Source organism: Gymnogyps californianus, chromosome 5 (assembly GCF_018139145.2).
Source record: "Gymnogyps californianus isolate 813 chromosome 5, ASM1813914v2, whole genome shotgun sequence".
NCBI lineage: Eukaryota > Metazoa > Chordata > Aves > Accipitriformes > Cathartidae > Gymnogyps > Gymnogyps californianus.
In genome coordinates this window covers 12,774,744-12,789,877 of record NC_059475.1, presented here as the reverse complement: position 1 = coordinate 12,789,877, position 15,134 = coordinate 12,774,744, and the positions used below count along the sequence as shown (strand labels likewise).

The 15,134-nt window shown below is 36.9% G+C and overlaps 1 protein-coding gene across 2 annotated transcripts in view; it reads left to right on the top strand.

Annotated features, from left to right (window-relative positions):
- The window catches only part of ZNF143 (zinc finger protein 143), a 44,359-nt gene extending 34,138 nt beyond the window's left edge, over window positions 1-10,221 (top strand). For both annotated transcript variants that reach the window (XM_050896824.1, XM_050896823.1), the window contains exons 13-16: window positions 2,086-2,234; window positions 3,950-4,111; window positions 4,912-5,058; window positions 8,233-10,221. In XM_050896824.1, coding sequence (XP_050752781.1) covers window positions 2,086-2,234; window positions 3,950-4,111; window positions 4,912-5,058; window positions 8,233-8,316 — 542 coding nt within the window. In that variant the 3' untranslated portion in view covers window positions 8,317-10,221. The remainder of the gene's footprint in view (window positions 1-2,085; window positions 2,235-3,949; window positions 4,112-4,911; window positions 5,059-8,232) is intronic.
- The last annotated feature ends 4,913 nt before the right edge of the window (window positions 10,222-15,134 follow it).

Here is a 15,134-nt window from a genome sequence, read left to right as displayed (position 1 = left end):
TAGAGTTTCACTCTTTGAATCTCTTGTTAAAAAAAAAAAAAAGGGCTGGATAATATTTTGCTGTTTTTTTATAACCAAGGAAATGAAACCATAGATAAAAATCTGAAGTACTTAATAAAGGTATTTAACTTCTTTGTGTTAAGGGAGAAGCCGCTGACCGAGCATTCACACATCGATCAAGGAGTCACACACACACCACCCGAGACTTTAACTGCTAGGACCGGAGTCCCTTCACAGCAGGCGACTCCACTGAGCCGACGGGTGCCCCTTTCGACTCCTCACACACACACACATACACACACGCACTCACCCTCGGGCATTTCTTCCTCCCTCAGGGTCAACCCTAGGTTCCCCGAAGCAGAATCTCTAACCAAGGCCTTCAAAATAAAAAGCATAATTTATTCTCTCTATGGCGCACAAATCTTGACACCTCGAGCTGGGTGCATCTGGACAGGGACCCCAAACACTAAACTCCCTGGGCAATTATAGCCTTACAGTCTAAATTCCTGCCCCTCACACCATAGTCTGGTCCAATAGTAATATTTGGGTCTGGGGTCGTCTTCTCTCTCATTGGGTCCTTTTTCTCATCTCCAGGCTGGTTCTTCCTCTGTTCCTGGTTTTTTTTTTTTTTTGAGGCTAGTTGTTACTATGTCTCCTTTTCCTGGCTCAAAGTGGCTCTGGTGCTTTCTGAATCTTCTTATTCCTCCAATGAGGGAATAGGTCAACGTTAAACAAAAGCATTAAGCAAGCAATGAGTTCTGCTTCATCATGAATGACTGCTTTTAAGCAGCTAAACAAAGTCCTTAAAGCCCTCCAAAACATATTAACAGCCTCTACAACTTATATACATTCCTGTGCTATTATAGCCTCACAATTTTATCCCATTATTGCCACGTGCTGTTTACATGTCATTCGGGTGTGGTCTGCATGCTCATGTAGTTCAGCTTTGCCACCTTCTACATTTGTAGGACTTTTTAGTGTGGTAGGCAACTTGTAAACAGAAACAGAGAGAGTAATTGACCAGATCATAAACTCATTTATAGCCGTTGTGGGGATAAGAGGGAAATTTGAGTTCCAGTCCCAGCAAACCTGCTATAAACACGAATGTGGGAAGGGACCTGTGAGAGTCTATAATGTTTATGTTTGCAACCTGCTGGATTTTTCTTAGGGATTTTTGTAAGAGTATATATAACACCATGGTTGGGTGACAGTATTTTGTGCAGGAGTGAAGGCACTGCCTTGAGAAAAGGAAAAATGTGTCTTTGCAGCACCCTGATACTGTGCAGGTTTTGCTGTGGTTAATAGCAGTTTCTGTAAACTGTCCTAGAGGCAAAGATGAAAATAAGCTCATGTGCTGCAGTACTCCTTAGAATATGTTTTTCATGGTATCATGACTATTGAATTCTATGACTATAAAAGATCAGACTGAAGGAAGTACTGTGATAGGACAAACATCACTTGTCAAATTGTGATTTTTTAGATGTGACTTAAGATGGGAAATACATGCGCAAACTGTTTTGGTCAGAAAAGTTGTTTTACTACATGTATGTGGGAAACTGCACTGAATGTGCCTCAAGCAGATTTGCTTTAGTCTGTTTAATTCCTTCTTTTAAGGGAATGATAAGATTCATTTGCTGAGGTTAAACATTTATTAGATAATGAACTTACTTAAATCTTCACACAAAGGCATCACTGTGTTCTTCTGTATGTTTGTTAATTAGTAACTCTTAAAAAGCTGCCAGTTGTGTTTGCATGGAGCCTCTTGTATGGAGAGGTTAACATTTAATGAATGAATTAGAAATGTTTGTCACCATTTTAATATTTGCTTATAAACTAAATGTATATTTTCTTTATGTGTAGTATTTATGTGTGTTAAAACTCATTGCTAAAAGGTTATACCCTGTGTTCCCAAAACAACAGACTTTCTGACTTGCTTTTGGTATCTTTCCTTCTTTTATTTTTCTCAACTTTCCATTGGAATGTTAAAAACCTTCAAACCAGGCTGGCACTTAATCTTTGTCATTTGCTTTCCTGACAACATTTAGAGTATGTAAACTACCCTCTTGCCTTCTTTCTCTCAAATAGGTCAAGGTGAAGATGTTCTCAAAGGCTCTCAGATAACCTATGTGACAGGTGTAGAGGGAGAAGATGTAATTTCTGCACAGGTTGCTACAGTTACTCAGTCAGGATTGGGTCAACAAGTAGCACTAATATCCCAGGATGGAACCCAACATGTAAGTAACCACAGTGTTAAAGAGCTGACAAAAATATGTTGAGAATTGAGGCAGGTGTTTGCAGATACTTCATGTGCTTTCTAAAATTAGGATTCTTGATAAATATGTACATGAGTTTCTTAAGCAAAGAAGCTTCTTTGGAGCTGGGTCAGGATATGTTTAGGGTTGGGCCTCCTCTGGAATACCTAAATTAAACCACATAGTCTGACATCTGAAACTGTATTAATACAAAGCTAGATTTTTTTGGCTATCCTTGTTATCTTTGTCACTCTTAAAGTAGGCACAGGCTATTTTAACAATTGTTACATATATAGCCTAGTTTCTGAGGTTTCTCAGAATTCCCTGATTATTAAGATCTGATGGTCATCTTCACTGTTGTCTTGTCTGCACACACTTTTTTTTGGAGGGAAGGGAAAGAAATCTTTCTAGTCTAGGTGCCTGCTTTACAAGCTCTTTGGTAGTGTGCAGTTCTTACCATTTCTAACATGAACAAGAGGATAAGGAATGCTTTGATACTACCTCCACTTGAAAATTCCTATGGATATATTTTTTAAGGATTCCTATGGATATATTTTTTAAGGATTCCATATGAAATTTTATTGGGAGGGGATTTCAACACAATTCTTTTGTTTAGCTGTGGCAATATATCGAAGGCATATGGGGAAAAGTTGGTACCTCAGCTGGAAAGGTAACTGAAATGCCAGTAGCATATGAAAGATATCTTCTAAATTCAAATTGGAAATTAAATATTAAAGGGGGCTGTTATATTGCCAGCCCTGAACATTGCAGCAATACTAAGTAACTGGCATTTTTACCCTCTAAAATGAAGGCCTGTAGAAGCCTTGACATTGAGTTCTTGCATTTATTTAAATTATCCTTCAGCTTGACTTTAGTTCTGGGATGTTTTATTACCTTGTAAATCAGACATCAAATCACGTATCTGATGCCCTAATGCATTTATACTGGAGACATCGGTAATTTATATCATTAATTTTTTATTAATTGTTTATTCATGGTTTAAATTCTAAGCCCTTATAGGCCTCTTTAGTATTTCCATTAAGATAAAAGTATGTCAGGTGGTACTACCTTGAGTCACATTGTCCATTTTGTAAGACACATGCATAGATAATCTATCATGCAGTTATTTGGGATATGATCTGATTAACATAGAGTTGTAGACTCTGGGGGCAAGTATGCATCCTTTTTCTTATTACTGAGAGCCATAATTTTATTTCTGTAAACAAGTGTGTCTGAAAGGCCATGGAATATTAGATCCCAATCAGTAAGATGAACGCGATGAGGGCTCTTTGTCCAAGACGGGGACTTGGCCAAAGTGTGATGGTGATTCTCAAGGAATGCATGAGCATGCCGGTTAGGAAGTGGAATAGCAGCTACTAGATCTTTTGGCCAGTATGTTACTTGTGAACATGTCTTAAAATATTTTTTCCTGCTAATTATGAACAAGTTGCCTTTTTGTTCTGGATTGTTACACATTTTGTTTCAAATGAAGAAACTGAACTAGCAGGAGTATTCCTGCTGAACCAACTAGCAGGAGTTTGTTTGATAAATGCTGTTACGCTTCAAATCCATATCATCGTTTTTTTTCAAACTTTACTTAAAAACATATGTTATGTTGCCAAAAGGTAAGACTCAGGTATGACCTGAGCAGCAATCAAACCTTCTTTTTTTACTTCAGGAATTATTTTCTGTTTCAGGTCAACATATCCCAGGCAGATATGCAGGCCATTGGCAATACTATCACTATGGTAACACAAGATGGCACCACCATCACAGTCCCTGCCCACGACGCTGTCATCTCTTCTGCAGGAACACATTCCGTAGCGATGGTTACTGCAGAAGGCACTGAAGGACAGCAGGTAAAATATTATCCTGAGTACATGTGTCATCTTCCTTTATAAGATGATATAAAATAGGTACTTAAGCCATCACAGTTCTGTCATTCACATAGATTTATCTAAGTAAAGCAGTTTTCAACACCTGGCCATAGCATTCCCCTCATAAGAGTATGATGTGTTCTACTCCAGTGCTATACATCAACATATGGCAGAATGTTTTACAAACAATTGGGCACCAAGAAAAAATTCTGAGGTACCTAAAAATGCTAAGCGTTTTCCCCAAAGTCACATAGTAAATGAGTGACAGAGCTAAGAATAGAATCCAATATGAACTGTAACTTTATCACTTAATATTATGGGACTGTAATTTACTTGGCAGAGAGGAAACATTTGTGTAAGTGTATATTTGCAGTTTTGTTTTTAATATACAAATACAACAGCTAACTTTTTAGTAGAAATATAGTGATATAATTTTTAATCTTGAAGTTAAAATGCATTCCACTGTTCTAAAAATGCACGACATGTAAATGAAGATACTTATTAATCACCATGTTCTGTATGTATAAATAATTACAGGCTTATAGGCACATTTATTGAACTTCTGTAGAGTTCTTGAGGATATTTCTACTTTGAGAGCTAACAGATAACTTTGAGAACACAGTGATGGCAACCTTTCTTAAAAAATTTATCTTTTGCACAATAAAATTATGCTCATGAATAATCACATGAATTTAACTTTAACTTTGAAGATACCCGCTGTATGAGGTCAGTAACGGTAACAGATCTGTCATCCAGTTGATTCTCTTCCTTTGGTCTTGAAGGTTGCTATTGTGGCTCAAGACTTAGCAGCATTTCATAGTGCCTCATCAGAAATGGGACATCAGCAACATGGGCACCATTTAGTGACTACAGAAACTAGACCTGTTACATTGTTGGCTACATCTAATGGAACACAAATTGCAGTACAGGTAAGACAGTGATAAATGTTTTTTGGAGTGTTTCTTACTTCTAGAGCTAGAAGCTCCTAGTCATGTAACAACATGATTGGAATAAGCTTGGCTCCCCTGAAAAAATAGTCCATAACCATATGATCTCATATTTTAAATAATATATAGGATTAGGAAGAGGAATAATAAGCACCTGATTTTCCAAATCTGCTTGTAGAACTTCCAAAAAAGGGGGAGATTAGGGGAGGGCCAAACTTCAGGTCAACTGAATCGTTCATGGAGTCACAGGTTTTCAGTGGAAAAGTGCTTTCATTCATCCTTCAGCATTACATATAGAGCTGATATATATAGCCAAACTCTCAAGGGTAAATTGCTATGAACTTACACAGATAAAATTACTGAATTTATGTTATTCGAATGTTGAAATGCTAATAGCGAAAAAGCGTAAACAGTTATATAGAAAGATGAATAATCAGAAATCTCTGGAAATAGTAACCTTCTGTTTATGTGTCAAACCAGCACAGTACAAGCAGCAGTCTCTCTAGATAGTTCCTCACATTGTCCAAACACTGTAATGAAAGAGTAATTTCTAGGTATGAAAGTTTAATTTAAATTGGACTAATGTAAAAGAAGGAAACCAAGCACAAATTAAGCTTTTATCTAGAAAGTAACCGAAAACAAAACCTAGACAAGTATTTTCGTGAATAGTTTATTCAGAGGGAAGCTTGGCTTGACTGGAAGGTTGAACGAAACTTCTAGCGCAAATGATGGCCAGTATGCTACCTTACCCGAACATTAAATTAACTATGTGTATATTTTGTTTTTGTTACATATGATATGATGGTAGGTTAATAGAAGCTTTTGGAAATTTTAAATCTGGAAGGTTTAGTATATTAAAAATTCATCTCTTTAAATGACATTCAGTCAAGGGTCAAATAAATGACTGAAGGATCTTAGGGAAATTGCCACTCCAATGACAGAAGCCAATTTTAAACTCGAAGTAAAGTAAAAGGAGTTGAATTAGTTTACATTTTGGGTTGTGCAGTATCACTCCTGCAAAGTGCCTAATACTTTTGGTGCACCTCATAGCCCTCTTGATTTTGTACTTAACTATGTGCATAAATAAGAAGTCCAGTGGGAATGTAATGAAGCTACTTTTGTATTCAAATTTACTGTGGAATTGGGACTCAACACTTCGTGGGTTTGATCCTGTTGTTGTCTGGGTATCACCACAGACACACATTTTGTTCTACAGAACATGGAAAATCACAGGAACCATACATCCTGAAACGGTATACAATTAGGAGGAGGATAATTTTCATGGATGTGATACACCCTATGAATTTCAAAGGGAGTTGAGTATATGCAACTGTCTTGAGTATGGTTTGCATGATGGGCCTTAGCTCTGACAAATATAAAAGAACATCAGTGTGGCTATGCAGAGAAGGAGATGCTCAAAAGAGTTTCTAAACAAATCAGTATTAAGCAGTGTAAGTTAATATGTATTCTTGGAAGGTTCTTGGAAATATCTTCAAGTAGAAAAAGAAATGCAGAAAATGTATTCACAAATTTCATTTCCAGGGGTAAAATACACCTGCATGTGGAAGTAACAGCAACTTAGGTCTGGTTCCTTCAAACTGTTCATATTTGCTGAAAGTAATATGAGATCAAAACCGTTGAGCATTTGAGTCTCAGGATTAATGCTGCAGTCTAAGTGTATGTATGCATGGTTCTCTCTTAAGAGCTCAGATTGAAAGGAATTGTGTTATTATCTTCAAGCAGAAATGAGAGATTGTTATTTTCCCCTTTGTTAAATGGAAAATAGCAGGTCAGATGCTGATTGAAGAGCAGTGAAAGTTGAGAAGCTCTTAATTCTGAATTCCTGTCTTTTGAGCTAAGTTGGCAGTAATCAAAACTGCATGTAAGAGAAAGCATATCAGAAGGCAATTGTTTGCATGAGAGGAAGAAAAAAAAGTAACTTGCACTCTCAGCAGTGTGTCCTTTGAATGAAAGGAAAACATAGGCACTCTCTGCACATTCCCCTCTTGTTACCAGCAGTGAAGCTTTTGGTGAAGTATCTTTATATTAATTAAACTTAAAATATACAATACAAATAGAAGAGAGAGAATTCAAAATTAAAATATTATTGATTATTCCTGAGTTCTTGATTGTTTCTCTTGTGTACTTTGATACTAATAAACGAATCCATTTGGTTTCTAAATACTGATAAAGCCAGTAGCTTGATAGCCAGATTGAAGTCCTAAGGAGGTGGTAACAGAGCTCCTCTTGATTTGAGTTACTCCAGAATGTGACATCCAGTGACCGTAAAAACAAGTTACAAGCGGTATTTAGAACTGTCCCATTAGGTCTATCCATCTGTCAAATAATCTGATTTACTTTTCACACTCTCATACATCTTTCTCCTAAGTCAATAGGTAATGGCCGGCTTTACGTTTTTGTTCAGTTGAGGTTGTCTTCAGTGTTCCCATCACTGGATGTATGTGCATGGTATACATATTATAAAACTCCATGGATTCTTTCCCAAAATTGTGTCCAGTTGTCTTTATTCGGGGTTGGTTGATGTTGCTTCTGCAAGTGCCAGATACATTGATGGCCTTGTAGTTGCAACTACAAGATAATTTCCTCTCTAAACTATTGTAGAATTAAACAGTGTCATCATGACTGCTTTTTTATACAGTCAGGATTCTGCAATAAGTATACACTTTTTATATATATTAATGTCATACGGTGTTCCAAAGAGCCAACTTTCTGAAAGAGAGTTAAGAAAAATGAAGATGTTTGTTTACTTTACCAGTGTTAAAATGTAATTCAACAGCCACCATGACTTTTGAAAGCCTTATCTTAGCTTTGTTATGTCTGCCAAGTTGGAATATTATCTACTTTGTGTCATGAAATGTGTTTACCATGCAACAGTTCTTTGAAGAGAATTTATTCGGTAGATACATAGAAACTCAGTTTAATCTGCTATCGGAAGCTATCTTAATTGTCATGCTGATTAGATAGCTGCTAGTATATATTACACAGAAGAGGTGTGACAATACTGATCACACTTATTTGTGCTAAAGTATTGATCCATATCTAGATCTTTGGTTTCATCTTTAATTTTTTTTTTTATACATTTATATCCATGTGTAACATTTTGGATTTATTTATGTTTAAATGCATTTGTTTCAGCTTGGAGAACAACAGTCTCTGGAAGAAGCCATTAGAATAGCCTCCAGAATACAACAGGGTGAAACACCAGGGATTGATGATTAACTTCTAAAACTGCTACCAGAACAATAGAGTGAAAGGTATTTTATTTTCAATCAACAAAGGTCCATGCCAGCAGCAACCCATAAAAACTTTGAAGTTCCCCGCTCATTGATACTGTGTACACATTTTATGCAAGAGCGAAGAACATTTTGTAAGTTTTGTGTACATAACCCTTCGAATGGACTGACATCATCTACTTCCAACAGTTGTATATTCAGGAATATGGAATTAGGATTATATAGTAAATTTCCTTGTTATCCTTTCATCAGATTTCAGACTGGTCTGCAAGCAAGGGAAAAATTAAATAGAAGTATTGCAATTAATTTTTAATGTCATGTACAAATAATGAAGGCATTACTGAAGATTTCAAATGTTTAAAATACTATTAAAAATCATCATTTCAGGAACCCTTACAAAGTAATAAAGACGACACAGCCTTTTAAATTGCATTCCATAAATGGAAAAGTCTTGGATTTTGAGCCTACTGTAAATCTTCATATTTTGTTTTGTTTCATACAGATTTGAATACTCTTTAGATTATCCACCCCATCTCATTCATTGTAAATACAGACTGTTAATGCTGGAAGTGCTAATTATATTATCTTTAAATTGGATTATGTACAAAGGAGAAACTTTGGTTGTTCAATATTAAAGGAAGTAAATCTAATGATTTTGTTTCTTTACATATTTTACTTAAGATGTTACTCTCAAATTATTATGCAATAAAATATAGCAAGATTGTATTGTCTAGATAGGATGATATTGTTGTGTGACGTACTGTTTTACTTTTTAATGAGACTGAAGTTCAAATTATTTATTTACGGCCTTGTATAAATTTTTCCAAAGTTTATTTATCATAAACTTAAATTTTTGACATATTAATTTTGATCATAATCCACTATAGTGTATTAAGTAATTAGTGTTAATAGTTATTTTAAACATTCTAAAACACTACAAGAATGATTAAAATAGTAATTAGTCAACCAATTTTGACTAAACAGTAAACTACCTGTTTTCAAGAGGAATATTTTCAAATGGTGCATTTGCGGCATAAGTACTAATAGTCTGTTTTCAACAGTTCTGAGTGCCTGCTGCTACCATTCAGTACCTAGGATATGCTGATAATCAGTGCTTTTGAAAATCAGGACACAAGTTACTAGAAAAAAGGGATTAATTAATGATGATGTAAGTACAATGCTCCTCTCCACGTATCATTCTGTAAAGGAAAAAAATGCGTTGTAGATATGTCTAACACATACAGTAAAACATAACTTCACATTTTTTTATATGAAAAAGTGTCTTTACTCTTGTCTTGTTAGTAAGCTTGTTAAGCAAGTTAAAATTTTTTGGCTTCATGTTACATGAGCACTTCTGAAACTGAAGCCTCACCTTTTACCTTCTCAAGGGAAGGATTAAACATCTTCTGGATGAAGTGTTAATCAAGTAATCATTTTATAAGTATTGTGAGGTACACATTTTACATAAAAAATAAAGTCCATAACTATGTACCTTGAGGTATTTGACCTCAAAAAGGCCAAGTTTGAACAGAATGAAGCTAATTTATTGTGAGTTACTGTATCAGTGTGGGTTGCAGCCTTTTATGTTTTTCATACAGATGGCCAACTGAAAAGTGCAGTGAAAGAGTACAGTACTGTGGGATAGATGTGGACAAAGCAAAGACTATTCTCTGGGCCCATTACAAAGTAAAACTTGGAAACATTGAGGTTGTCTGTAACTTTTGTATAGGATTGAGGCTGCTTGCTCACTTAGGTGCCAGTTTTCCTGAAGTGTTGTAATTCTTAATATGCCATGGAGATAAATGTACTATGCAAGGAGGATTATTGCCTGTCAACTAGATCAGTTTCTTAGTACTTACCACCTTTTAGAAATTAAAGATGTATCATTTGACATGACCGTTCAAGGGTTTTTTTCTTAAATTTCATTGCTAATAGTTTCTGGAAACGGTGGCCGGAATGGTGGCTTTGACTTAGCAAAGAAGTAACTTCAGTTCTTACTTCTTGTTTCCCAGGACATTTTCTGACCACTGTACAAATGTGAGTATTCTTTCCTCTTTCATACTAGTTGGTTTGCTGCAAGGCATTCAGAACTAGCTCAGTCAGGAAAAGCTGCAGTATTTGTTAAATTATTTCTCTTACTGGTATCTTACCAGTTACTCTTGCAGAACTCCCAAGTCAAAGGTTGTGCTTCCATGTTGTCCTAGCTACCCCTATAAAGGAAAACATACTTACCGAATAAATAAGCCAGACTGACTTAGACTACTTAGTGTTTAAAGAGAAGCTGGGGTGATTATATGTGTCTTAGCTGTGAGGCCTGTATTCATAAGACTTGTTTTCAGAGTGGAGAGACCTGTGTGATTTTTCTCACCCTGCTTCCATTCAGACCAGCGTGGAAGGAGCTGTTTCGGTAAGTTGATGCTGCGTGTTGGTGTCAGAAGGACCTGTAGTGTTGATCAGACAGGACGAAATGAGGTCAGATAGGAATATTGGTGAAAAGGATTTCAGGAGGAGGAAACAAAGAATATGACAAAAAGAATTGGGCGTTTGGCAATAGAAATCTCTATTCCTTCCCCATAGATTTTACTCCTTTTTGAAAGTTCTGTCTCAAAGGGAATGCTTTGGCACACTAGAAGGAAATAATTTGTAAAAGAGGAATCCTATAAAGTAAAGCAACTCAGTATATCACTTCCTCTTACAAATTGGCTCCCACCTTTCCAGCATTCCCAGTCACAATTTTTCTTTCAGATTTGAATTCCAGGCCTACACCAACTCCTCCCTTAACAGAATAAAACCAAAGCCTCTCGACTTTGCAGTCAACTTTTTCCTTTTAAATGTTTCTACAGATTTTCACCACTGTGGGCTTTGCTTTTCTTTACTGTAGTTCAGTGCCTCCCCTGATAGTAAAAAGAGAGAGGCAATTATTTTCGGTGCTCCAGGCTGATGACCTATTGTGCCAGACACACTATGCATAACAATGGCACAGTTTTTACCCTAAAGAGCTAATGCCAAAGCACACATGAATAGGCTGACGCTGGAAGAGGGTGTTTTTATAAGAGTAAATCCTGAAGCCTGACAACAAAGTTGTAAACAGCCATAATCCCTGATGGTATAATTAATCTCAGCAACCGATCAGCTGACCGATACCAGAGATATTCAGGCACAGTGTGAGAGAAAAGGCATGTGGTGTCTGCTTAGCACACAAGAGAAGGACAGAGCTGATAGTCCAGATAAACAAAAAGTCTGAGCTTGGAAGTCAGTTCTTTCTAAACTTTACTCTAGTTCCTAACCCTCATAATCCCTCAAGTACTGCCGGGAGTAATTTGTTTGACGGGATGCTCTGGTTTCTGTGATGATCATGCTGTACAAGAATACGGAAAAATCACTCTGCATGCTGTGTACTTCTCAGAGTGCAGTCAAGGAGCCTTCCCTAGGGACAGGAAGCTATTTAATCGGTATTTAGCCACCAGGAAAAGATGGTATGGAGTAAGGATGTGATCAAGAGTGTTTCTGAATCTGGCAACTTCAGCACTGCAGCTGTTGAGGTTAGTCAGGTTTCACACCTTAGGTTGACAATAGCTTCTACTTACCAAGGTGCAGAAATGCCCTATAACAAACCTATTCCAGTCACTCTTAGTTTGTCATTGAATGAAAACAATTAAATGTTCTGTAAAATTTTCTGTGTAATTTTCAAATATAGCACAGATGAAATTTCACTAATAGTTGGGTGGGAAGCAAACTGATTTTCTTAAGATGTAAGGCGTTAAGAGACTGGAAATGAAGGGTAACTTGTATCCTGTTCAGCTATTACTTTACAGTTGTTTGGAACTTTAAAAATATATTTATTCAGCCTGCATAATTTTTGTCTTGAAAAAGATAGAAATTAATACATGTCTTGTCTTTGCAGACACAAAAATTCAAACTCCAGCTGGTTGTTGATAGCAAGGTACTCCTATTTTTTTGCACAGCAGTATATATGTAAACACCAGGTCCCCCAAAAGTATTTTGCTCCATTGATAAAAACCTTCCAAAGCTTGGACCCCTATGACAAGAGACCAAAAAATCAAGAGCCACTTTCAGTTCTTGTGTCGTAAATAGTAAACTACACTCCAAATAAGGCATAGAAACAATAATTTTTCCTTGTTGTGTTAGGTGTATTTTAAAATGTAGCTTAGGTGTTGCCAGCAGTTTGACATTCCTTTGATGCTGTTTTTCATTCTGCTAGTAAAGTTCACTTGGCCAAAGGAAAATCTAACCATCTAATTAGACCATCACCATTAGCAGTAAGTGTTTGATACCTAACCCTATCAGGAATGTGATACCAGACTTTTTCAACTGAGGGTTATATTTAAAGCAGACTTTAATTATCCTAATAAACATACAAGCTTGTATCAACAAGCAAGCATTTTGTCCTACACAGTCTGTGTTTTTCTCTCTAATGGAAATGTGACCCCCTTAAATCCCATCCAGCAGTAAGAGATTTTATTTGTATTATTTTTGTTCTGTTTAGATTATTTGAAGCATTTTACTCAAAGGAATGGCAAAACATTTACACTTTCAGGGCCCAAGTGATTGTGCGTAATTTTTTCTATTAAAAAAGAAGTGTCTTATGTTACTGTCAAAACCCCAGCATTTTACTCTTTGCTTTGTTCAAATCCCTCATCAGCCTTTAGGTTGACTGGCTGCTATATTTTACTTATTTTTCTGGGGAGTTTTAGACTCTCCATCATGTTACTGCTTGATTCTGTAGTATTTGGCTGAGAGGCTTCTGAGCAGGTATCTTAGTGAGGCAAGACAAGGAAAAGAGGCTGACTTCTCCTAACATCTGGCATGTCTGCTGGCCTAACAGAAACTACCACATGGCTGTAGAAAGCTCCTGGAGAAACGACAGTGTTCCAAAGCTACATCTCCAGTGGGCTTTTTGCTTTGGTGTAGAGGTAATTCAGATTTAAATATAGGTTGTAATGACTGAAAAATCAGAAAGTACAAGAATGGTTTGTGGGACAGACAGGATTAGCTGCTTTTTGTTTTTAAACAGATATATGCAAGACAGTAAGAGACACATTTTTTTAATGTATATAGGTTCCTGAGGATGGTGTTAGTGGGAAGAAGGTGGCTGGGCTTGAAACTCTTACTAGGCTTTTATCTGCATCTCTAAAAAATGTTTGCAAAATGTCTTACCTTAAATGATATGCATAAGAGATTATTAAAATGAATAGTAGTAAATTTGAAAAAAGGCTGAGTACCTCTTTTATGGTTTTGCATGTTCCCTGAAGAAGAAAAAGGAAGAAGGTTTGTGATACTGGTAAATTAGTAGTGACTATTTAGTTTCTGTGCATTAGACATTTTGAGGTTTTTAATTGCAGATACAAAATCTTTATTTCTGTTCTATTCTGATCATTTTAACTTCACTTCAGTACAGGAATGGGACATTCTAATTGTACCTGTTTTCAGTCATGGCAATCATTCTGTCTCCTCAACTTTTAGGATGTTTTGGAGGAAATTTCTGATCTGAATACAACTCTCGGGAACAGATTCTTTTGCCATTTTCTTCGTAAGCAGAGATTTCAAGCGTTAAGAGGCAGACATACAGGCAAAAAGGGAGTCACTAAAAACTGTTAAGAGTGTGTGCTCTCATCACAGAGAAACATTGAATTGCACGTGACTGCTTGGCAAAACCTCTGCTTTTTTAATGTACCTTGTGCGTTATAACTTTTTCCTGAGTATCTTCAGATCTTCCCTTAAATTCCCAGATTTTGGGCCCAGAAGTTGTTCTTTACTTTGGGAGGCATCCTAGGTGCTGTCAAATTCCCCATTCTGTTCTCCACCTTGTTCTCTGGCTCTTATTATTTACACTTCCTGGGTGAATACATCCTTGAGAAATGCTCTATCTGCATGCAGACTATAGGCTAAAAAGAGTAAAAGGACTGGCAGCATCAACTATAGGCATGGCTTTGGACACAAAGTCCACTTTTGATGGAGAACCCATTCAATTCTGGATCTTGTAATGAAGAAAAAGAGGTTGCCAGCTAAAAGCAGCTGTGTTAGCAGCACAACTCCAGATAAAATACTCTTTAAACTGTTCACCTTTAAGCTGTCAGTGGCCTGGAGACAACATCTCCCAGTTGGCACACTACCCCTGAGACCTGTTAGCCCTGTATATGCCAAGTCTTGCATGAACACTGGAACGCCATCACTGGCACCGGTGACAATCACACTGGTCCCTAGGTACCTGCTAAAACCCAACAGAAAAGCCAGGAATAGCACAGATCTGTCCCTGCTCTCGGTTCTCCAGCAACAACCTTGGTACAGGTGGCTGTAGTGTTTCTGTTTGTCATATAAGCAACTTGACCTTCCTCCTCTTCTGCTTTTTCAGTCCATTTACCCTTCTCGTAATAAGATGAACTCATCATAGTTTCACGACTATACTGGCTGATGTAGAATGGGTTTCACCCAGTTTTTGGCAGAACTCTTCCAATTTGATCAAAGTGGTACTGGGGGACTGCAGATGAACTTGTAAGTGCAGGAAATCCTGACAAGATGGCAGTGTACCCACTTCTGTGGCAGTTTCCTCTGACAGCTAGACAAATTGGCCATTGTTCCATTTCTTTACCATTCATCATTATTTGGGTTCCCCTGCTACCCACAAAAGAGGGAACAACAGTTTCCCTTGAGCTTGAAAACCCCTAGTTAAAAGCAGCTGTTTGTCAGTGAGCGTGTGCTGCCCCAGATAAGTATTTCTGGTAGCAAAATCTTCAGTGCACCAGACTGATACAGTTATTTTTTTAATTTAAAAGCAAGTATTAA